General features: G+C 54.2%; 1 protein-coding gene across 1 annotated transcript in view; it reads left to right on the plus strand.

The window, feature by feature from the left end:
• Window positions 1-22,478, plus strand: part of SLC4A9 (solute carrier family 4 member 9) — a 50,066-nt gene that overhangs the window by 15,978 nt on the left and 11,610 nt on the right. Inside the window, exons 12-15 of the mRNA XM_077824749.1 lie at window positions 7,230-7,285; window positions 8,130-8,324; window positions 9,638-9,751; window positions 14,190-14,351. Of these exons, the coding sequence (XP_077680875.1) occupies window positions 7,230-7,285; window positions 8,130-8,324; window positions 9,638-9,751; window positions 14,190-14,351 (527 nt within the window). The remainder of the gene's footprint in view (window positions 1-7,229; window positions 7,286-8,129; window positions 8,325-9,637; window positions 9,752-14,189; window positions 14,352-22,478) is intronic.

A 22,478-nucleotide genomic window follows, 5' to 3' on the forward strand; every position in this document is an offset into this window, starting at 1 on the left:
GAGACTTGCTACTCTGAAATCTTCTATTGGGTGTGGGGGAGAGAGGGGAGCCAGCAGAGAGATGCAAATTGGAGAGTGATATGGTCAAAGTAAAACATGATCTTTTTAGCAGTGTTTTGAATAGATAGGCGCAGGGCAAGGTTGCATTGGTCAAAGCCAAAGGAAAGGATGTTGCAGCAGGGGTGCTGGAATGTGGGGGAGGGGACCAAGGCCCCATCATTTTTTACTGTCCGTAAGGGCAAGTGATGGGGGGAAGGAGGCATAGAGGAATGAGTGGGGGCAGGGCCTTGGGGGAAGGGGTGGGACAGGGACTCGGGGCAGGGGGAATGGCAGCATGGGGGCAGGGCCTCAGGGGGAAGGGGTGGCGTGAGGGCAGGGGAAGGGATGGCATGGGAGGGCAGGGCCACTTTTAGGGAGCTTCCATAGCCCTGTGTTGCAGTAATCAAAACTATTTTGTCAGTGTCCTCTTTGAAGAAGTGAGTGAGCGCATGCAGAGAGAGAAGTGGAGGCAGGAGGGGGAGAGGGTTTGAGGAAGGTGTCAAAGGGGGCTGGGGTTGTGGAGTGAGAGTCAGTCAGCGTGGAGAATTTGAGGCATTTGGCTGGGAAGGCAGCAGAACTGGAGGAAGAGAGAACAAATCTGTAGTGGAGGAAGTCAGCCTGGTTCCGAGATTTTGGCCAGAGTTGCTCGGCAGCACGAGAGCAGAAACAGACAAGGTGGATGTTGGGGGTGAGCCAGGGCTGGAGGCTGGGAGGTCTGGGACCTTGTGAAGGGAGACGGGGACAAAAGAGTCAAGGGTGGACGAAAGTGAAGCATGGAGAGAATCAACAGTCGTATCTATGGCAGAAAATGCCAAATGGCCCCCTCTGATCAAACAGAGCTGCTTCCCTGGGCATATCAGTCACGCCTTCCCCATGCAGTGGCAAACAGTACAACTTCTTACTTGTGTGAGCCCTGCAGGCCAGCACCATTGCAAGGGAGGGAGCTGGGCTGTGTGCTGACTGGTGCAGCATCCGCAGTGCTGGTAACTGAGTACAAGGCTGCCTTTGGCTCTCAGGTGCCTGCCCAATGCCAGCAACAGCGAAGGGGCTGACCAAATGTCCCTGAGGGTAGGTCTGTATGGCAGCACATAACAGGGGGCAGAATCTGGCCTGCAGGATTTTTACAACTGACGATGGTGTATGAGAAGGACGAAACCCAGCTTGACTCTCCAATCCCAGGATGAGTGTGCAGGGCTGTCAGTTAGGGACAGAATCTCTTTACGTGTGAACTCAGTAAATGGGACATGGTTTCAGTGAGGCTCAGTACACATGGGACTGTCACTTTCTAGAGCAGACCCACACCTTGACATGGGTTAGACTGAGTTGGGTGAAATACTGATTGCAGAGAATTCCCTGAAGAATGTGGCTCTTGTTCTGTGTGTGAACCAGTCCTGAGTTTGGAGACTGTAGGAGCCAGGCCCGGGGAATCACCAAATAGTTTGGATGAACCTGCTTTCCAGCAACTGTGACTCTAGCAATGGGTCAGTCAGCCCCTCTGGGCTCTTGATTATCTCCTGAAAACTCCCATTCTCTGGGGGTCGGGTTATTACCAGAAAGGTGATGGTAGTACAGGGCATCCCCTCATTAACAGAGCCATCCCCTTTGTGTATCCAGCCCTGCCAACAATAGTACAGTCCCTATAGGGTGAGGCCTTCACTGTGGTCCATATGTGACTGGAGCAATTGTCCCATGGACACCTCCCTGCTGTATAATGTCTGTGTAGCAAACACAGCACATGTCCACATGGAAAGGGATATGAGGAATGTACTTGTGAGGATGCTCCTGCAGCACTTACATGGCCTCACCACTAGAGGGTGACAGAGAGCCATGCTGCATTGGCATGAGTCACATCCTGATGTATTTTTAGGACTCACTGCAGGCCCCAGATACAAGGTTGGGTGCTCAGACAGAGTTAAGGGGGAGAGTCGTATCAGTAACTAAAGTGTTACAGGCCCCAGCGCCAGGGTCCCATCTGCATGCAGGAGGCATCTCAGCCTGGGTGTGAGCTCAGCCGGAGAGCGCAGCTGTCTGTCCCCTGCGGGGATCCGGAGCAGGCACCGGCCTGCTCGGTCATGACCCTCATGGAAACACTGAACTCCAGCCCTTCCCCCCAGTCCAGTGGCAGTCTCCTGTGCACTGAGAGCAGGGGGAGTCAATGTGGTGATAGATCCTGAGTCCCATCAGAACTGTGCTGGGCTTGTTTTCTGCTACTGCTAATTTCTCTCTGCCTGTTGCATTGATCTGCCCAGTGTCTCCCATGGACTCAGACGTCCTTCGGGTCCATCCCCTCCATGCTCCCCAGTCTCGATCTGCCAGTTCTTTGTGGAGGAACACAACTCTCTGCAGGGTGGGTGTTCCTGTTCCCAGGGGGGAGAGGAGAATTGTCTGCTGTGGCCGTGTGAGGCAGGGGCTCAGCAGAACACTAGAGGCCTCGGTCCATTCCCCAACCCCTCAACCCCAATTCTATGGAAGCCAGGAACCTCCTGCTTCCCCTGCACCATCCCCTCCAAGCCAAACTCCTAGAGACACTCTTAGAAGGACCTATCTGTCAGCAAACTCCCAAAGACTGTCAAACCCTCTTCTCCCCTGAACCAGAGTGGGGAGAGGACACGGCTATTTTCTTCATAAACCTTCACTCTATTGTTTGTCTGGCTTCTCAGTACAGCTGTAGAATAACCCAGACCCCACGTGGCCACATGCCAGCCCAGGGAAATCTCAGGATCTGGGAAGAGCCCAGCTCCACCATTGTAGCTCTCAGCAACGGGACAAATTCTCGTGGTCTCCTGATGCAGGGATTTCCTTGCCCTCAGGTGTGTCTGTGACATAAGCCTGGGCATCCAGCCACTTTGCTCCCAGCGCTGAGCTACTGAGCATCTCCTGGGAAGACAAGCCAGCCTCCTCTCCCACTCTGGCGTGGCGCTGACCGCATCGCCCTCTTCACAGCTGGGCTTTGTGCTGAAGGGATGACCTCATGGTGCACAGCTGGGATGCTCTCCGTGCTTCTTCGCTTTGTCCCACAGTCAGGCAGTTTTTTACCTCCTCCACATCTTGATGAAAGTCCTTTGCTAGTGGATGGTGTGAGGCAGCCACTCCAACAGGCCTCGCAATCAGGAGGTGTGGGGCAGAAATGTCTCTAATTTTCAGTCTCTCCTCTGTCAGGTTGGTTGCACAATCACTTATCTCTGGGTTTCCATTGCACATGGGGTCTCCTACTGTCTTCTCCTAGTTTGGGATCAGCGAGCTGCCAGTCTTGTATGGCTCTGCTTTGATTTCTGGATTTCACGGTGAGAATCTGCTAGTGGAAAGGTTCTGATTAGAGACTCGTAGCTGCTTTTGATTTGTGACCCTTTTCCCTGGTTAATTTATTGTCCTTTTAGTTCTTTGAGTTGGGCTCACTTCTGAGATCTGTCTCTTGACTCTTCCCTGTCCCTCCTCTACTCTTATTCCTCCTTCCTCCACTCTACTCCTCTGCATTGAAGTCAGGCAGGGTCCTTCTCTTCCGTGCTGCAGCAGGAGGCACACCAAGCACAGAGGAGAGACAGCATTACATGTTCAGTTGCTCTCGGGGGACAGAGCATGTGCAGTCTGGTCAGCACATATGAATGGTGTGGGGATGGAGCGTGCTCAGTGCAGTTGGAATCCTTCGAGAATTTAGGTGCTAGACTCTAGGAAACCACTACTGAGCGTGTGTGAACTGTGATTTTCCCAGGACTTACAGAACTTGGGCCAACTTTGGCGGCTGGTAAAACACACCCGTTTCTGACACCAGGGCGACCCTCCCTGCCACATTTCAAGTCCCTGCTCCAAAGCAGAGAGCTTCTCAAGGAAACAGTTTTAAGAATTCTTAATATGGGCAAAACAAAGCGTTTCCCCCAACTTTATTCTCAGATATGGCTGGAGCATTTTAGCTGAACCCTTCCAACAATCGTCAGCCTGAGGCACGTGCCTGGCATGAAACATTTCAGCCCGATCCATTACAGTTTGCCCCACTTTAGAGCAGCTGAAATCCGGGTCTTATAACAGGAAGTGTCAGGCAACCTTACCTCTAAGCAGTGCTACCAGCCCCACCTCCAATCAGGGGACACCAAGAGAAGCCACTTGAAATGAGGAAACAGAGACAGCCCCATGTGCTGTCCCCACAGGCCACAAGCAAATGTTCTGTGGGGCACAGATTGGGAAGCACTGCTCTAGCACAATCCCCTGGGGCAGAAGCCCCATAACAGCTCCCACAAGCCGGGAAGGGGTAGAACACACCAGCAGAGGAACCAAGGTGATGGTGGCAAACATCCTGTTAGTGCCACTATATGGTTTGAGGGTTTCCATAGGCGGGATGAGCTAAATGGAAAGAAAAGTGCTGGGGGGAGGGCCGGGGAGGAGGGGCAGGTGTGGAGGGGAGCTGAGTGGAAGAGACTGTGCGTGTGTCTACACTGGAGCTGGTGGTATGATTTCCAGTGGGGGTAGGCACACCAGCGCTAGCTCTGATCTAACTAGCGCACTAGGAACAGTAGCACAGCCACGGCAGGAGGCACTAGCCACCCAGAGGACATACAGGGGTCTTGGACAGGATTGTGCTTCTCGCCCCGTCGTGGCTACCCTTCTGTTTTTAGGTGCTAGCCATCAGCGCTAGTGAGGGTGTATCTGCAAGAAAATACACCCTCGACTCCGATGTAGCCACACCGCCTGGGGCGGGGGGTGGGAGCGGGAGCCTGGATCAAACAGCCAGTCAGTATAGGCTAGAGAGAAAATTCAGATTTTGCTTGGACTGTCCAGGGGTCCCTCTCCAGCTGGCTGGAGTCTCTGGTTGCGGTAGCTGCTCTCTGCAGTTCTCCCCCAAGGCCTCAGGGTGGGCAGGAGGGAAGGCACCAGCTGGGTCCTCTAATGCCGTGGTTTCCAAACTACGGGTCGTGAGCCAGTACTGGGTCACAGAATGTAAGGCACTGAGTCGCGGCAGCTCTGGTCAGCACTGCCGACCGGGCGGTTAAAAGTCCCGTCGGCGGTGCTGCCCGGCTAAGGCAGGCTCGTCCCTACCTGTTCTGACATTCCACTGCGCCCTGGAAGTGACCAGCAGCAGGTCCGGCTCCTAGCCGGGGGGCTCACGGGGCTCTGCGTGCTGCCCCAACCCCAAGCACTGTCTCCGCACTGCCATTGCCCAGTTCCTGGCCAACGGGAGTTGTGGGGGGACGGTGCCTGCGGGTGAAAGCCGCATGGAGCCAGACTTGCTGCTGGTCGCTTCCAGGTGCAACACGGTCCGCGGTGCCAGGACAGGCAGGACGCCAGCCTCTGTTGCCCCGCTGCTATGCCGCTGACTGGGAGCTGCCTGAGGTAACCCCCCACCCCAATCCCCTGTCCCAGACCTGAGCCCCCCCGAAACAGGGAGCCCCTTCCTGCACCCCCAAACCCCTCATCCCCGGCTCTACCCCAGAGCCTTCACTCCACCCCAGAGCCCTGAGCCCCTCCTGTACCCCAATCCCCTGCCCCAGCCCTGAGCCCCCACCAAACCTAGAGCCCCCTGCTGCATCCCAAACCCCTCATCCCTGGCCCCATCCCACAGCCCTCACCCCCGCACTCCAATCCTCTGCCCCAGCCCTGAGCCCCTCCCAAGCCCCAAACCCGTCATCCCCAGCTCCACTGGGTCACGGGCATCAACAATTTTCTAAACTGGGTCGCCAGAAAAACGTTTGAAAACCACTGCTCTAGTGCCATACGAGCATGTGTGTGTGTGTGGTGGGGTGTCTCCCAGGGACAGTTCTGGGTCTAGAGGGATGTTGCGGGAGGGGTGGCCCCATGGCCCCTGCTTTAGCCGTTCCTGTGCCTAGCATGCCTAGTATAGGGGTGTGAGAGTCTTCTGTTTGGGGAGGCTCACACGTGAGTGCCAGAAACTCCCTAGAAGTTGGGGGGACACTGCTGCCTTGGACCGTGGCCCTGCTCCCGCTCCGCCTCTTCCCCTGAGGCCCCACCCATCACTTGCTCCTCTCCGCCCCCTTCCCCAAGGCCCCGCCCACTCGTTTCTCTCTGCCACTTCCCCCAAGATCCCACCCACCTGCTGCTCGCTCTCCTCTGCCTCCTCCCCTGATGTCCCCCATCCTACACTCGCTCCTCTCCACCTCCTTCCTGGAACATGGCAGGCCTATGCCCCCATCACCTTTTCCTGCCTTAGGCAAGTGACAGGAGAGGAGGAGACAGAGGAGCAAGCGGTGGAGGGGGGCCTCAGGGGAAAAGGCGGAGCACGGGTGGGGCCATGGTCTGGGCACTGGTGGCCACCCCCACTTCTATGGAGCTTCACTTTGGGCACTCCAAAGGTAGTGGCGGGCCAGCACGCCTCGAGAGGGGTGACCCATGCCACATCCACAGCATTTCCCCCCTACGTGGCTAGCCTTTTTGGGGGAGGCTTAGCCTCCCCTGGCCTCTTTTATGTGCTGCCCATGTGGCTGACTCTCAGTTAGCACCATCCCTAGGAGATGAAGCCTGCTTATCTGGGTTTAAGATTAAACTTGATCAGTTTATGGAGGAGATGACATGATTTTGGCAATTAATTGATCTTTAAATATTCATGGTAAATAGGTCCAATGGCCTGTGATGGGATGTTAGATGGGGTGGGATCTGAGTTACTACAGAGAATTCTTTCCTGGCTGGTGAATCTTGCCCATATGCTCAGGGTTCAGCTGATCGCCATATTTGGGGTCGGGAAGGAATTTTCCTCCAGGGCAGATTGGAAGAGGCCCTGGAGATTTTTCGCCTTCCTCTGTAGCATGGGGCACAGGTCACTTGCTGGAGGATTCTCTGCTTCTTGAAGTCTTTAAACCATGATTTGAGGACTTCAGTAGCTCAGACATAGGTGAGAGGTTTATCGCAGGAGTGTGTGGGTGAGATTCTGTGGCCTGCATTGTGCAGGAGGTCAGACTAGATGATCATAATGGTCCCTTCTGACCTTAATATCTATGAATCTATGAATCTATCCAACCACAGCCCGCTAGCCCCAGGCTCATGGGGAGGAGCCTTGCTGATAGCTGACATCCAGCACAGTCCACACCCCCATCCCCGACACTAATGACTGGGGAGCAGCTCCACTGTCTCACACCACCCACAGGCTGGAGCCCTCTGAAACCCGCTGTGAATGCTCAGGGAGACCCTGGCTTGGTGCCATGGTTTGGGGAGGGGAAGAGAAATGTCTGACAGTTCATCTCTTGTAGGCAACGCCTCCATGCTGACTGAGATGCTGCTCCCAGCTCCTGGCAGCACTGGGATGGTAAGGACCATTTTCTCCAGCCGCTGGGGTGAGTGAGGGGATGCTGAGGTCCTCGCAGGCGTGTTCTGGAGCAGGGCTCCCTGTGCTTCTGGCGCAGTGCCAGCATCACTGGATGTCTGGCTCCTTCCCAGGACCAGACTGTCTCAGCGACTAGGCAGTAAAGTGATGGTGCTGGGCCAGGCCTTTTACCCAGGGACTCTGCATAGGGGACCCTGTCCCCCTTACATAGGGGGACCTGCATGTTTCATGGTGACCTTGTTTCCAGGTGGTAACCCTGGGCTCCAAGGACACTGGCGTCAGCCTCATAGAGGGGCACTTCCCTTCCGCTAGGAGGGGATGTTCCTTCCATAACTGCTTCTCCCTGCCTGCCCTCTGGGAACGGCCTGGCACCCGCTCACCAATGGTGCCTCAATGACCTCAAAGAGCCGTGCACGTGGGCATGTGTCCACATGGCCCAGGAAGTTCCGCCGGATGAGCCCTGTTCAGGAGCAGGCCTGGGGTGCAATCCCTCAAGGCTTGTCTACAAACACGTGGCTCAGTGAGCCCGGTGTGAGCAGGGGACGGACGGATGGACAGATACAGACAAGCAAATGGTCAGCACGAGCAGCAGCCTCTAACTTTCATCCGCACTAGCCAGTCCCAAGTGTGCTTTCCTCCCCCACCCGTGATTGCGCCACCAAGCTGCAGGGTAACTGGCCATCCTCAGCCAGTGCCACCCACCCGTCATCTACAATGGTGCTGGCTTGGACTCTTCTGATCCCTTGTCTTTGGCCTGTGGGGTTTTCTTCTTGTCCAGCTGGCTGGCTCTCCTCTGCCTCTGAAATGTCTCTCTCTGTCTCCACAGCAGCAGGGTCTGGAGGCTGCAAACTGGTCCCTGCTGACCCGCACAGAGTGTTCAAGAGTGGGAGGCCACCTGGTGGGGAACAGCTGTAACTACATTCCTGACATCACCTTCATGGCCTTCATCCTCTTCTTGGGGACGTTCCTCTGCTCCATGACTCTCAAGAGCTTTAAAACCAGCCGCTATTTCCCCACAGCAGTGAGTGTTTCTCTTCCTGCCCCCTGCTCTGTCAGCATCGAGGGCATTGTGAGGAGGGTGCAGCTGTCTCTTCTTGTGCAAGGCTCTGTACATTTAGATGGCTTTGCGCAGACAGCTCCTGCTCCCCCTGCTGAGTGTAGGCACCTGCAGCTCTGCAGCTTCCTGCTGCGTTCTCTCCTGGCTGTGTGTATCTCACCCCAACACACATACAGGGCCTCCCCCAACAGGTCTCAGAGTGGTGGCACCAAGTGGGTAAGCAGCATTATCCCCATTTTACAGACTGGGAAACTGAGGCTCAGAGAGATTGAGGCCAACATTCCCAAATGTGCTTACTGCCTGCGGGCGCCCAACAGAACACTGCTGGCAGTTCAAGCTGGACACCTAGCAAAGGAGGCACCCAAAATCAGTGGCCCCTTTTGAAAATGTCGGCCAAGGCCACAGAGGTCGAGGAAGGGGAGCTGTGAATAGAACTCAGGGCCCCAATTCTGAATGGGGGCCAACACCGCTGCAAAGGACAGTGAGGAGCCCTCCTCAGTAACACTGGGCTTCCCAGCTCCCACCAGACAAGAAAGAAGTGCTATTTAGCCTTCCCTGGGTTCCTCTTTGGGGTTGGGGCCTCAGCTTCACCTTCATCCTGCCCAAGAGGAATTTAGTGCATCCACCAGAATTATTTGCCCTTAATCAAAGCTAGCGGCTTCCCCTGGTGGTGTGGTATACTGGGCACGCATGGGATACTGGCTTTATAAGGAAAGGCAGAGAGCCTGGGCCTTGCTGCTCACGAGCCACCAGACTTTATTCCACACTCTCCATAAATAACCTTCCGCAGCTTCCTAGTGAGCCTTCTGCGGGGTCATAGCCCAGCAGTCTGTCCTATGCTGCCAATTACTATCATCAGAACTAGCAGCAGGGGGCATTCAAAACACTTATTACCTCATCTCCCGCATTCCCTCCATCCGAGTGCAGGGTGTCACCAAGATCTCTTATGAGAACATAAGCAAGTGCTGGCTTCCTTGTGTGATGTCTCTTGCTTTACACTGTGGGGTGCTCCTGGAGGACAGGGCCAGGGGTATCTCTGGGATGTGCAGATTGCCCCCCGAGTGCACAACAATTAAGCATGCATAAAGCACAGCATGGCCCAGTCTGGGTCCCAGATAGCAAGTGGGACACCTTTTTCCCTGGGGACGGAGGGCTGTAGTTGCATATATAAGACAAAGCCCCTAACAGCAGGACAGTCCGGTAATATTGGGACGTCTGGTCGCCCTACCTGGGGGCGTCTGCTAAAGCCCTCCCAATGGCTTTCTTTGCTCCCTTAGCTGAGGAAGCTAGTAAGTGACTTCTCCATCATCCTGGCCATCCTCATCTTCTGCGGGATTGATGCCATTCTGGGGCTAGAGACCCCCAAGCTCATCGTCCCCAGCGAGTTCAAGGTGAGAACTGACTGGGTAATGGGTGGGGGAAAACAGAGGAACTGCTGGGAAGGGGACCTTATGGATGCCTGGGGAGAAGTGATGGAATGTGGGGAGCTGGGATGATATATACAGGCAGTGATAATGGATTTGTGGGGAAGGAACTGTACATGGGGCACCCATGTTAGATTCTGATGCAAACTATGCATCAGGTATGGAGGCTTTTTGCAGAGCCCATAAAGACAGGGCTGCCTGGGTGCATCTTCTCTGCCAGTTCAGGGATGCAGCCTGTGGCAGGTCCCAGCATGCAAAGGGTCATCCAGGTCCCAGTGGCCAGCCTGCAGTGCAAGCTGGGAACTGCATTCTCTAAAGGCCTCACCCCCACATTGACAGTGGAGATGGCTGCACTCTGCTCTGCTCCACGCAGATCAGATGTAGCCCTTGGTTTCCCGTGATGTTGCCTCTCATCCCTTGGGTGGGCGAGATTTGCAAGCCCTTGCTCCTGTGAGAGCCCTCCCCGTTTCTCTCTGGGCCAGAGCTGGAGGGTGTATTCCTGGATCACAGCCCCAAGGCTGACACTGGGGATCCACAGCAAAGCTGCTCAGTAGGCTGTCCATAGACCCACTGAGCAGTTAATTAGTCCTACGTTGCTTTGAGTTGGCCTGTTCTTGCTGCAAAGGATACATCATTCCTGCCGCTGCTCAACCCCAGGCGCTGGAAGTGCTGCAGGGCTCATGTTATCTGGAGACTGGATGGCTCAGGCAATGGTGCCCACAGGCAAAGACGAGTGATGCAGCTGCCTGGGGTCCCATGTTGCCCTCACTATATCCCTGCCTGCCAGCCAGAGCCACAGCCCATATCCCTCATCCCTGTTCTCCTCAGTGTCCAGGCATTGTTATAATGGGCCCCCAGCCTCGGGCCAGCCCTGGGCTCAGACAACTGGTAATGAAATACAAGGCGTTCCCCTTCATACAGCCTCGCAGCTTCGAACCCAGCTGGAATCAGAGCAGCTGGAAGCTGTTACCCTCTGATCACGGTGATCTGATCCTGATATGAGCTGAGTCCCTCAGTCCAGCATCTAGTGAGCCATCCACCCTACAAACTCCTCCATTGCAACTGGCACAAGCAGGCCCCCTTGTTGGAAGCTTCAGCAGAGAATCCTGCATGGGCCATGGAGAGTGAGGCCCCTAGCGAGACTGTGGGTGGTGATGAGTGTGACGCCAGCCCTGCTGCTGGCCCCACTCTCTGGATCTAGGGCACCACCCCATTCACTGTAAAAGAAAGGGATTCCATGCTGCCCAGTTGGGTGCTGCTCTGGGCCTGCCCCCTCTGCTCCAGGGTTTAGATGGGCCCTTGCAGGACCAGCTGCTATAAGGCCTGCCCATCTAATTCCCTGTACCCCACAGTCTTGTCCCATCTCCTTCAGCACTAGAACTAGAGCAGGACAAAGGAGCCCTTGAACCTGCTCAGGCCAGGAGCCAACATGCCAGCAGGGCTGGGCAGCTTGTTGAGACGCCCCTGCAGAGCTTGCAAACTGCCTGGGAATCCGAGGAAGCCCTCGGAGCATAAGGAGGAGCTCTGAAGGAAGGGGAGACCTTTGCTTGAACTCCCCTCCCAGAGGGCCGGTTCAGACTGGGTACCCCGCAGACTGGGAGTGTAGGTAGTAAGGGATCCACTGTCCCAAGGCCCCATGCTCTGAGGCCAGAAACCTTCTCCAGAATTTTCCAACCCATCACGGAGGCCACAAAGAAAGCAAGGGAACAAGAAATGGAACCTGGGAACTTCTCCTGGAGAGACCGTGCCTTTCCGGGCTGCGAACTCAGTGCCCCCTTCTGAGTCACAGCATCAGCTCCACCTGGGTGGCGCAGGAATAGGGGCCAGGTTGACAGCCCTGGGGACTGACCTCATTGAGTTAGCCATGGAACAAATGGACAACGGTAGGGCAAGCACCCTCCAGGTGCCAGCGTGCCCCACCCTGCCCAATCCTGGGCCTGCCGAGCCAGTCCAACCAGGGGGCAATCAGGGAAAGCTGCCGTGGTGGTGTCATGACACGAAGAGCTCTCCACTTACAACAGCACTGAAAAGTCCATCTAAGTTACAGGCCACCAGATGATAATGGCTTTCTATGGCCTCTCCCTTTCCCTCCTTCCCTCGCCTGGCCAGTCTATGGCAACCCTTCTCTTTCAAGGCCGGCTTCTCCACACTGCCCCTAGAGGTGACACGCAGACCTACTCCTCAGTTCCCCACTGGTTGTTCAAACCTCATTGTGCAAGCCAGAGCCATGGGGCTCCGTAACCCCTCAGCTCTCCAGCCCTCCACTCCTAACCGTGCAGATGGGAATGTGCGGGGCTGCGTCCCACCTCGTGCGTTCTCCCACATTCAAGTCAGCTCTTGAGAGCTGGGGTACGGAACAAATCCAGAACGTGCAATGCTGTGGAGCAGGGAGAATTTTGCCCACACCCCTGGAATAACTCCACTGAGTCCTCTGGGCTGACACCCAAGATCAATCTGGTCTGTGGGTTTTCCATCCAGCTCTTTCCCTTTCAGCACTCTCTGCAGTTGCAGGGCCAAGAGGGATCTGCAGAAAACTCAGGGACTGTGGGATTTTATAGCCCCTTAACGTGACACACACACACACACATCCAACTCTGCAGGGTGACTTCCTTTTGGAGCTGTTCTTAGGAAGGAGGAGGGGGGAAGCTCCAGCCAATCCCTTGATCTATAAATAACCTCAGCTTAGCAACTGGACCCAACTAAACAGTCATGTAATCATGCAAATGATGCCACAGCACGCAGCAAAGCAGGAGACACCAGCTCAAGTCTGGGCTTGGGTTCCCTGCCCCCCACCCCAGGCCTGGGTGTGGAAAGGAATTAGCAGAGGCTGCAGAGCTAGCATGCAGGCTCCATGGAGGCCCATAGCTCCCTGTCAGGCGGATTGTGCATCAGGTTAATGAGGGAGCCACTTGCCCATTCTCCAAGCTGAAGGCAAAGTGCCACCTGGCAAATGTGGGGGAAATGCCAGGGCTGAAAGGGGCAGGGCAAGGCACCCTGGCCTGAGCAGGGTGGCTGCTGTGACATGTTTTGGCTGAAGGCCAGGATGTATTAGGACATCTGTAATGATTAGGGCCCCTGGCAGCTTCCCTCCATAGATCTCAAAAGCTATTTCTTAATTAAAGCACACGCAGCACCCCTGAGGCCAGAAGGTCCTATTATCCCCATTTTAGAGATGCTTTAACTGTGGAATTATACGATTTGCCTACGATCGTATTTTGTCAGTGGAAGAGCTGGGAATGGAGAACGGGAGATGTCGCCCACACTCCTGCTCTAACCGCTGTCCCACGCTGCTCTCTATACATGCATATCTTTAAAGCACTGGGTCTTTTCGCATTCATCATCTTTTTCTGGATTCTCCATATCTACCTTCTTACCATGGATATAGGGCTCGATTGCATTTGCCCTGCTGGGCCTGGTTTTCAGACCCTCGGGAGACATGTGGAAATGTGAGCACAAATTTGTGCCTGATTTGTACCTGTACTGGTGCAGGCACCTGCATGGGTCTGGATTTGCGTGGACACACAGCCAGGCAGACATCTCCACGACATGGACAGCCCATGGGCTGTGAAAACTGGGCCCACAAAGGCTGCCGTGAAACTAGTGTTACCAGCGCTCACAATTGCAAATTTAGTATTTTTCTTCAAACCCAAGCTCCTGGAGTCATGTGAATAAGGGACAATCCCAGCTTTCATTTTAAAAAATAAGTGTTGCTAGCCCTCGTGGTAGCAAAGAAAAGCTTGAAAATGTGACTCAAAAGTTTTAAATCCAGCAGGCAAAGAAAAAGACCCTTCCCCCTTTTTATTATTTTCTAAAAGTCTCATGATTTTAAATCAATTTTTGTGGGCCTGACTCACGATTTCTGAATGTTGGGTTGGTACCAATGTGAAACCATGGCCTGGATCCCTCCCCATGCGCCATGCAACAGGAGCAGGTGACTGCAGAGGACTGGCCCCACCTCCCGGGGCAGGACTGATGCCCTTGCACAACAACAGGGAAGAGTGGTGGTTGGTTAACGTTAATCAGCTGGAGCATGGCCTGGAGTGAGCACAGATGGGGCTGTTCACAAGCATCCAGGGCTTGGTTCAGGGCTTGCTTACTGCCTCTCGGGGCTTGGCCACTGCCATGGTGCAGAGCACAGATCACCATTCCAGTTAGTCAGGAGAAGCATTTTCCCTCAGGTGCAACATTGCACAATGGCCAGGGGGAGGGGAGTGAGGGTTCCTTTTGCTCTGAAGCATCCTGTGTTGACCATTGCTGGAGACCTAGTGGAGAACTGTCTGGGCCAGTAATCTGACCTGCCCAGCCCACCCCAATGTTGCCCAAAGCACTTTTTGCCCATTAGTAAGTGCAGTGCAGGGTGCTAGCCCTGTAATGTACAGTCTGACCTCTTGCACTCCCCATGCAGCCCACGAACTCCCAGCGAGGCTGGGTCGTGTTTCCCTTGGGAGTGAACCCTTGGTGGGTTTGCCTGGTCTCCACCGTGCCTGCCGTTCTGGTCATCATCCTCATCTTCATGGACCAGCAAATCACCGCCGTCATCCTCAACCGCAAAGAATACAGGCTCCAGGTCAGTGCGGGGCAGGCCAGCCAGGGCATGGCGGGAGGCTGGCGGTGCTGGGGATCTGGGATCTGGGTATAGTGGGAGGCTGGCAATGCGGGGCAGGCCAGCCGGGGCATGGCGGGAGGCTGGTGGTGCTGGGGAACTGGGTATAGTGGGAGCCTGGCAGTGCCAAGCAGGCTGGCCTGGGCATGGCAGGAGGCTGGCAGTGCTGAGGATCTGGGTATAGTGGGAGGCTGGCAGTGCCAGGCAGGCCAGCCTGGGCATGGTGGGAGGCTGGCAGTGCTGAGGATCTGGGTGTAGTGGGAGACTGGCAGTGCCGGACAGGCCGGCCCGGGCATGGTGGGAGGCTGGCAGTGCTGAGGATCTGGGTACAGTGGGAGGCTGGCAGTGCGGGACAGGATGGCCTAGGGATGGCGGGAGGCTGGCAGTCCTGGGGATTTGGGCATGGCGGGAGGCTGGTAGTGCTGAGGATCTGAGTATAGGGGGAGGCTGGCAGTGCGGGGCAAGATGGCCCAGGCATAGTGGGAGGCTGGCAGTGTGGCGCAGGACGGCCTGGGGATGGCAGGAAGCTGGCAGTATGGTCAGGCTGGCCTGGGCATGGCGGGTGGCTGGCAGCATGGGGCAGGCCAACCTGGGGATGGGAGGATGGGCTGTTTTAGAGGGAATCACACAGGCTTGTGCAGCTGCCCTGTTCAACACCTTGTGGGTTTCCTTTATTCCAAGGAAACCATCATGTCTGCCCAGAAATTGGCAGCCGGTAGGTTAAATCCCATCTGTTCTAGGGGCTCTGAGGGGTGGGGCTAAAGTTGCCAACTTTCTAATTACACAAACCCAAACACCCTTTCCCTGCCCCCCTCCCCGCCCCGTCCCAAGGTCCCGACCCTTGTTTAGCCCTTTCTCCGAGGCTCCGCACCCCACTCACTCCATCCCCCCTCCCTCTGTTGCTCGCTCTTCCCCAACCCTCACTTGCTCATTTTCACGAGGCTGGTGCAGGGGGTTGGGGTCCAGGAAGGGGTGAGGGTGTCAGCTGGGGGTGTGGGCTCTGAGGTGGGGCTGCGGATGAGGAGTTTTGGGTGAAGGAGGGGGCTCCTGGCTGTGGGCTGGGGCCGAGGGCTTCAGAGTGTGGGAGGGGGCTCCAGGCTGAGGCAGGGGTTTGCAGTGTGGGAAGGGGTATGGGCTCTGGGCTGGGGGTGCGAGCTCCGGGGTGGGGCCAGAAATGAGGGATTCAGGGTGCGGGAGGGAGATCTGCGCTGGGGAAGGAGGCTGGGGTGCAGGAGTGGGTGAGGGCTCCGGCTGGGGGTGTGAGCTCTGGGGTGGGGTCAGGAATGAGGGATTTGCGGTGCTGGAGGGGGCTCCAGGCTGGGGCCGAGGGGTTAGGCATACAGGAGAGGGTTCCAAGCTGGGGCAGGTGGTTGGGGTGTGGGAGGGGTTTCAGGGTGTGGGCTCCGGGCGGCACTCACCTCGGGTGGCTCCCTGGAAGTGGTGACATGTCCCTTGGCCCCTACACAGAGGCATGGCCAGATGGCTCTCCGCACTGCCTCTGCCCACAGGAATTGCCCCCGCAGCTCCCATTGGCCGCCGTTCTTGGCCAACGGGAACTGCAGAGTCAGCGCTCAGGGCGGGGCAGGGGCAGTGCACGGAGCCCCTGTGGCTGCCCCTAAATGTAGGAGCCAAGAGGAGCTGTGTGGAGCCGGGTAGGGAGCCTGCCAGTCCCACGCCAACTGGACTTTTAACGGCCTGGTCAGCAGTGCTGATGGGAACCACTAGGGTCCCTTTTCAACCGGGCATTCCAGTCGAAAACCAGACACCTCATTACCCTACGTGGAGCTCCCTGCAGGCTCTGATCTGGAACCTTGCCCTAATGCATGGAGGGCAGGGCTGGGGAGGCATTGGGTGCAGGGCCCCTGCTCTAGGCTAGTCTCCCAAGCATTGGTGTCCAATGCAGTGTGAAGGGCTGGATTGTCATGGGGTCACCATCCCTGGTTAAAGCACATCAGACAGGAAAGGCTGATCATGCCAGCTGTCCATGTTAACAGGAGATGCAGCTTGCTGGCATTGTGTAGTGAGGCACAGTGAGGTCTGTCTCTGAATGGAGTTCTGCCCCAGTGAGCCAGGCCCCAGAAGGGGGATGAGTGCCTGCGGAGCTGGGGAGGGGCATGTTGCAGCTGCTCCCCAGCCCAGTTTCTATCAGCGTGAAGAATCAGGACTAATGCAAAACCAAATCCAAACTGGAGGCTGTCTGTGGGCTGGTGAAGGGCTCTTCCTGGGGAGTGCTGGGCCCCGCATGCGTGTCCCTGCATTTGGGGTCATGGGGACATTTGAAAACAAAGGTATTATTTAAAATCAATGCACTGGGAGGGGGGCCGCTTTCTTCCCCTTCCCCTTCTCAGAAGGGAGGAAGCCAGGAATTCTCCCAGCTAATTGCCTGGCAGAGGCTCTCAGCCACTCAGGGACTGATCCTGTGAAGAGCTGAGAGCCTCTGGCAAGGTGCTGAGTACCCTCAGTTGGCCCTGAAGTCACTGGGAGATGAGGGCACTCAGCACTTCCCAAGATTAAGCCCTTAGCTTGGGCCACGACAAAGCCCCTAAATCCACAGGGGCCTCTAAACACAGTGCTCTCTGCATGACATCCCTCTGAGCCCTGGGACCCCTGGCAAAGCAAGGGCCAGCTCCTCCCATCACCCAGGGAAACAAGGGCTTCCCCAGAGCCTTTCATGCTAGGATCTCAGCCCGTTTCTCCAACGCCAGTCAGCATTGTCAGCTCCATTTTACAGCTGGGAAAAGTGAGGCCCAGAGAGACTAGTGACTTGCCCAGAGTTACACGGTGAATCAGTCAGGACTAAATGCCCAGTCTCCTTTCTCCCAGTGTCTTGATCTAACCACTAGGCCACACTGCCTCCCTTCAGCTGATGCCAGCAAGGGACCTTTCCTTTGTGCTCCTCCCCTAGTCTCCCTGGCTCAGCTGCCTGTCTGTCCCTAGCATCCTGTGGCATCATTTGCCACAGGCACTGACGTCCCAGCTGCACGTACTAGCAGGAATCTCTCTGGATGAGAGAGTGCAGCTTTCTCTCTGACACTGCCATGCCGCTTGGCCCCTGGCCGTCAGGGCGCCTTACCCAGGGCTGGGCCCTGCTGGCACTTGTTTTTCTCATGAGGCGTACTGAGGTTTTCCCTAACCTGCTCGCACAGGCATAAACTCAGAGCCAAGGATGAAGCCTTCTCCAATCACCAGACCTTGCGCTAAGACAAACAGGTTCACTGGGCCTGGGAACACACCTGGTTTTGTTCGGCTGAGCTGGGATTGTGACTGATCCAATTGCTCTTGCTGTGCTTGTTCACCTCCCTGATGCATATCAGCTGCCCTCCGAAGGCATCTCCTAAGAGTTACCAGCAGGAAGATACCCAGTCTCCTTCCTCCCTGGAGCAAACCCCTGCACCAGCTCTTGTGTTAGTCTGACTTCCCTGCCTGCTTCTGAAGGCTGGATAGAAATGGCCAGCTTAGCTTAGAGAAGGAGAAATGAGCTGCAGTGCTAGAGCTAGGTGCAAGCAGCCCTTAGTAAACAAGCCCTGCTGCATTCGGCAGGAAGCCTCCAGAGGCCATGGTTCAGGCTAGACTCACCCCCTAGAGCCAGATGAATGGTGGCAGAAACGGATTTGGGAATAACTTGGCAGAAAAAACACTGTGCTCAGTTCCCTGTGATTCCTGGGGTCAGAGCGTAGTGTTGTTCTTTGGGGATGTCTCCATGTGGATTCCGTTCTACACTGTGCACGTGCTTCGTGCATGTGAGACTGGAGTCTGGATAGCAGTGTCTCTTGGGGCACACCTGTGCTGCGCATGTCCTCCCACCCCCTGCCAGCTGACAGAATACCATCACCATCCTTCAGTTCCCGCTTACAGCCCATGGCAGCAAGATGGAACCAAACCTGCGGCCCCTTCACGCTCGTTTGTCGCACAGTGACTTGGGGTTCATTCCCTTAGAATGACATTCTTTTCTTTTCTTCCTCAAACTTTTGGGTTTTTTTTTAATTCCTATTATTGTTTTGCCCCACCCCCCCCACACCCCACTACCACCTTATATGGTGGACTTAAAGTCTGCCAGTCCTGGGATGGTCCCATTCCTGGCCCTGCCAGGCAGAACTGCTGTTTATTTTGTTTAGGCGAGAGCCCCCCGCACCTGACCATGGCTCTATCTGCTGGTCCTTCTTGCCAAGAAGGAGAAACACTCAGGAGACATGAGACTAAAACCTTTTCTTCTGGAGCAGTCTAGGAGGGGCACTTTGGACCCAGCAGAACTAACATCCAGCTCCAAGTCAGGCCCTTTCACTTCAAAATCCACGTCATCAGTGCCCCTGTCAGCCAGGCTGTGACTCCTAAAGCCAGCACCAGTGTTTATACCCCCGCCTTGAGGTGGAAGCCCTTCAGATTCAGAGAGCACCCACATACTTCCAGTAACAACCTGCTGATTATTCTCCAAGAAAGGAACCCAGGTTCTCTCAAAGGAAACGACCTGCTTACAGACTTTTTACAGGCTCAAGACTGGTTTGTGGTTCTCGAACTCCAGGATGCAAATTTCTGTATCAGGATCCATCTGACCCATAAAAAGGTCACGTTTCACAGTAGGGCCCAACCACTATCAATACCATGTCGTTAACAGCGAGAGTCTTCACAAAATGCTTGGCTATGGTGGCCTCAGATGTAAGGAGACAAGGCGTTCTTGTCTATCCATATCTAGATGATTGGCTGATCAAAGGCAGGTCTCATCAGGATGTTACCACAACCCTAAACATAGATTTTGACCTGTTCAGGGAGTTGGACATGATAGTAAACTACAAAAAGTAATCACTCAACCCTTCACAGGGGATAGAGTTCATAGGCGCTCTCATCTATTCAAATTGGCAAAGGCCTATCTTCCAGAAGAAAGATTTCAGTCTATACAGGCAATATCCAACATCAAGTTACATCCGTCAATTACACTGAGAAGCTGTCTCAAACTTTTAGGCCACATGTCATTTTTTACAGGTGATACCACTAGCCCAACTTCACCTATCCCTGTTACAGGACTGGCTGAGATCAGTGTGTCCCTATGAGACATCAAATGGACATGCATATCATGATCCCAGCTCATATCTTGCCTTTGCTAGGATGATGGACAGACTCACAGAATGTGTGAAGAAGAGTACCATACTCCGCCTCTCCTCCTCCAAAGACACTGATCAGAGACACATCGGAAACAGGGTGGGGTGCTCACTGGAACCATCTCCAAATACAGGGAATGTGGTTGCAGCAAGAGATGGGACTGCATATAAACCTCTTGGAACGCAGGACAATCAGGTTAACCTGCAAAGCGTTCCTGCCAGCCTTAAGGAATTCCAGCACACAGAACCCAACAGACAGCACATTTGCAATATATTATCTAAACAAGAGGGAAGTTGCCCATTCCTCACCCCTGTGCCAAGAGGCACTCAACCTATGGACTTGGTGTTGACTTCCTAAGATAACTCCAATTGCTCTTATCTCCCACCAGCCAACAGCAAATTGGGGACAGATTGTCTGCTGAGACAATCATGGTCTCTGAAGAGCACCATCCTCAGACTGAGATTTCACCAGTGGGGAAATTCCACCAAAGAAAACATGATGTGTCCAGTCTTTTGCTCCAGAGTAGGCATGAGCCCAGGCGGCGTGCAAGACACTGAATCCAGGTGTCATGTATGCATTTCAACCCCTCCCTCTGATACCCAGGGGGATAGGGAAAATCAGTCATGATGCAGCTACACCAATCCTGATTGGCCGAGGCAGTTCTGGCTGATAACTCGCCTCTGAATGTCAACTCGGCCTCCAAAGGCACTTCCAGATGGTCCAGACATAATATCACAAAGATGAGATCAAATTCTTCACCCAGACCCAAACTCATTACACCTGATGGCCCAGATGCTGGCTGGCAAAGTGCTACTGACTGTTCCCTACAGGTATGAGAAGTCCTACTGCATAGCAGGAAGCCCTCCACAAGGAAAACCTGCTCCTCAAAGTGGAGAAGGCTTTCAGTTTGGGCAGCCCAGCACAAACTTGATGCATTGGAGACCCCTGTTCCCAAGATGTTTGATTATGTCCTGCACCTGAAATTTTCTGGACTCTCATTCAGTTCAATGAAGGTCCATTTCGCAGTGATTTTGCCATGCCGTCCTCTCTTCCAGTGAAGCCCAGTATTCTCCCATCCTGCTGTTTCTAGGTTTTTGAAAGGGTTGCTTCACACTTATCCACCAATCAGAGAGCTCCAGCTTACCTGGGATCTCCATATTGTCCTTTCCGCCCCATATTTGAGCCTTTTTCTGAAAGCTCTCTACACTACCATATTCTCAGGAAGACCATAACATTAGCATGTGAGCCCTGAGCTCTTGTCGCTCACCCAACTTCCACACATTCCACAGAGATATGGTGGTGGTGAGCCCTCATCCCAAATTTATTCCCAAAGATGGCTTGGACTTTGAGTTAGCTCAATCTATTCATTTTCCCTCCCCCACCCAAGCCCCGCTGCTTCCTCGGAGAGAAAAAACTTCAGACCTTGGATGTCTCAAGGGCTTTGCTATATTGCCTGGATAGGCCGAAGGGCTTTGTCCTGTCTCCCCTGTTGTGCTTCTGAAGCCATTTCTTCCAAGAGAGTGTCTGCGTGGATCACCCAGTGCAATTCAGTCTGCTCTCACATGATCGAGGGGATATTCCTCTGGGTATCAAAGCTCATTCACCAGAGCTTAGGCTGCCTCTTCTGTGAATTTCAGCAACATCCCCATACCTGAGATCTTCAAGGCAGCCATGCAGAGTCATCCCCCCTCACTTTCATTAAACATGATGGCCCTCAGCGTGGCTGCGAGATAGGAAGGCAGTTTTGGGAGGGCCACTGGGACTCCTCAACACCACCTTCTAGATGAGGTCTGCTTGCTAGTCCCCCAAAGTGGGATTCACACAGACAAGCAGTCGAAAATGAGGGAACAGTTATTTACGTGGCAGTAAGTGTGTTTCATCGAGATGTTCTGTCTGTGTGAATCCCGCGAAACCTTCCATTCCCTGCTTGTTTCTTTACCTGGAAGGCTGAGTTAGAGAGGGAGGAGAGGGATGGTTGCAGTTGATCTGCCCTTGGGTGGGCAGGGCCTGAGGATGTGCAAGATGCAGGTTCAGCCCAGCAGACTTTACTGTTCCAAGATTCCAATCTCTTGCGCAGGAGGCACATGTGGGATCCACACAGATAAAACATCCCAAAGAAGCACAGTTACCATGAGGTGTGTAATTATTCTTTATCCTCGAGGAGTCAGGCTGCTGCTGGGTAGCTGTGAAAATGTTACAAAATCCCTGATTTTAACATGAATGATTTTTCGTCTGTAAATTTGTAGTGGAGAGCACATTATGTGTGATTCATTATCCCCCTGTTCAGTACATCCAGGCAGGATCAGGGAAAAAATGTGACTTAAGCAACCAACCCCATCCCACTAATATAGTGACTAGAGCAGAGGAGGTGAACAGTTTCTGAACAATCCATGCTTTATGGATGATTGTTCCACAGCAAATCCTACTGAAGAATGAATACATTTGCATTATATTGGGATTTGATCACAAATGACAGGCTAACCAGAAAGACGACTAGGTACATAAATAGACCCTATCAGCTCAAGTCTCTGCAGTGACTATGGTCATCGCTCTAGAATGCTAGTATTTTTATTTAAAAGCCCTTGTAGTTTTCAGACAGATCAATGAACAGAAACAAAAATGAACCAGAAACCATGTAGAGAAATAGACCATCCATGAATAGTCCCAACAGACAGTGTTAATAGCGGCTACCTTGTTTTGTAGAGACACTGGTCACTGGAATGTAGGGTACATATGCACGCTGACTGGATCAGAGATTGGAACTCATCCTACACCTCAAGCCAATCAGGAACTAACAGGATCCTGACTGTACACATTTTCTTCTGTTTTTGTTGAATTACTGAGAGCCAGCTGGCTTGGGGGTGGGGGGACGGATTGTTTAATTATTTCCCTGTAGGTTATTAACTTTTTTTTTCCAAACATGTATCAAGGGATCATTGTCCACTAGACAGCAAGCTGATTGCCTAATTGGTTGGTAATGCTTGAGGGGCCGGATTT

This window comes from Eretmochelys imbricata, chromosome 8, assembly GCF_965152235.1.
Source record: "Eretmochelys imbricata isolate rEreImb1 chromosome 8, rEreImb1.hap1, whole genome shotgun sequence".
Lineage (NCBI taxonomy): Eukaryota > Metazoa > Chordata > Testudines > Cheloniidae > Eretmochelys > Eretmochelys imbricata.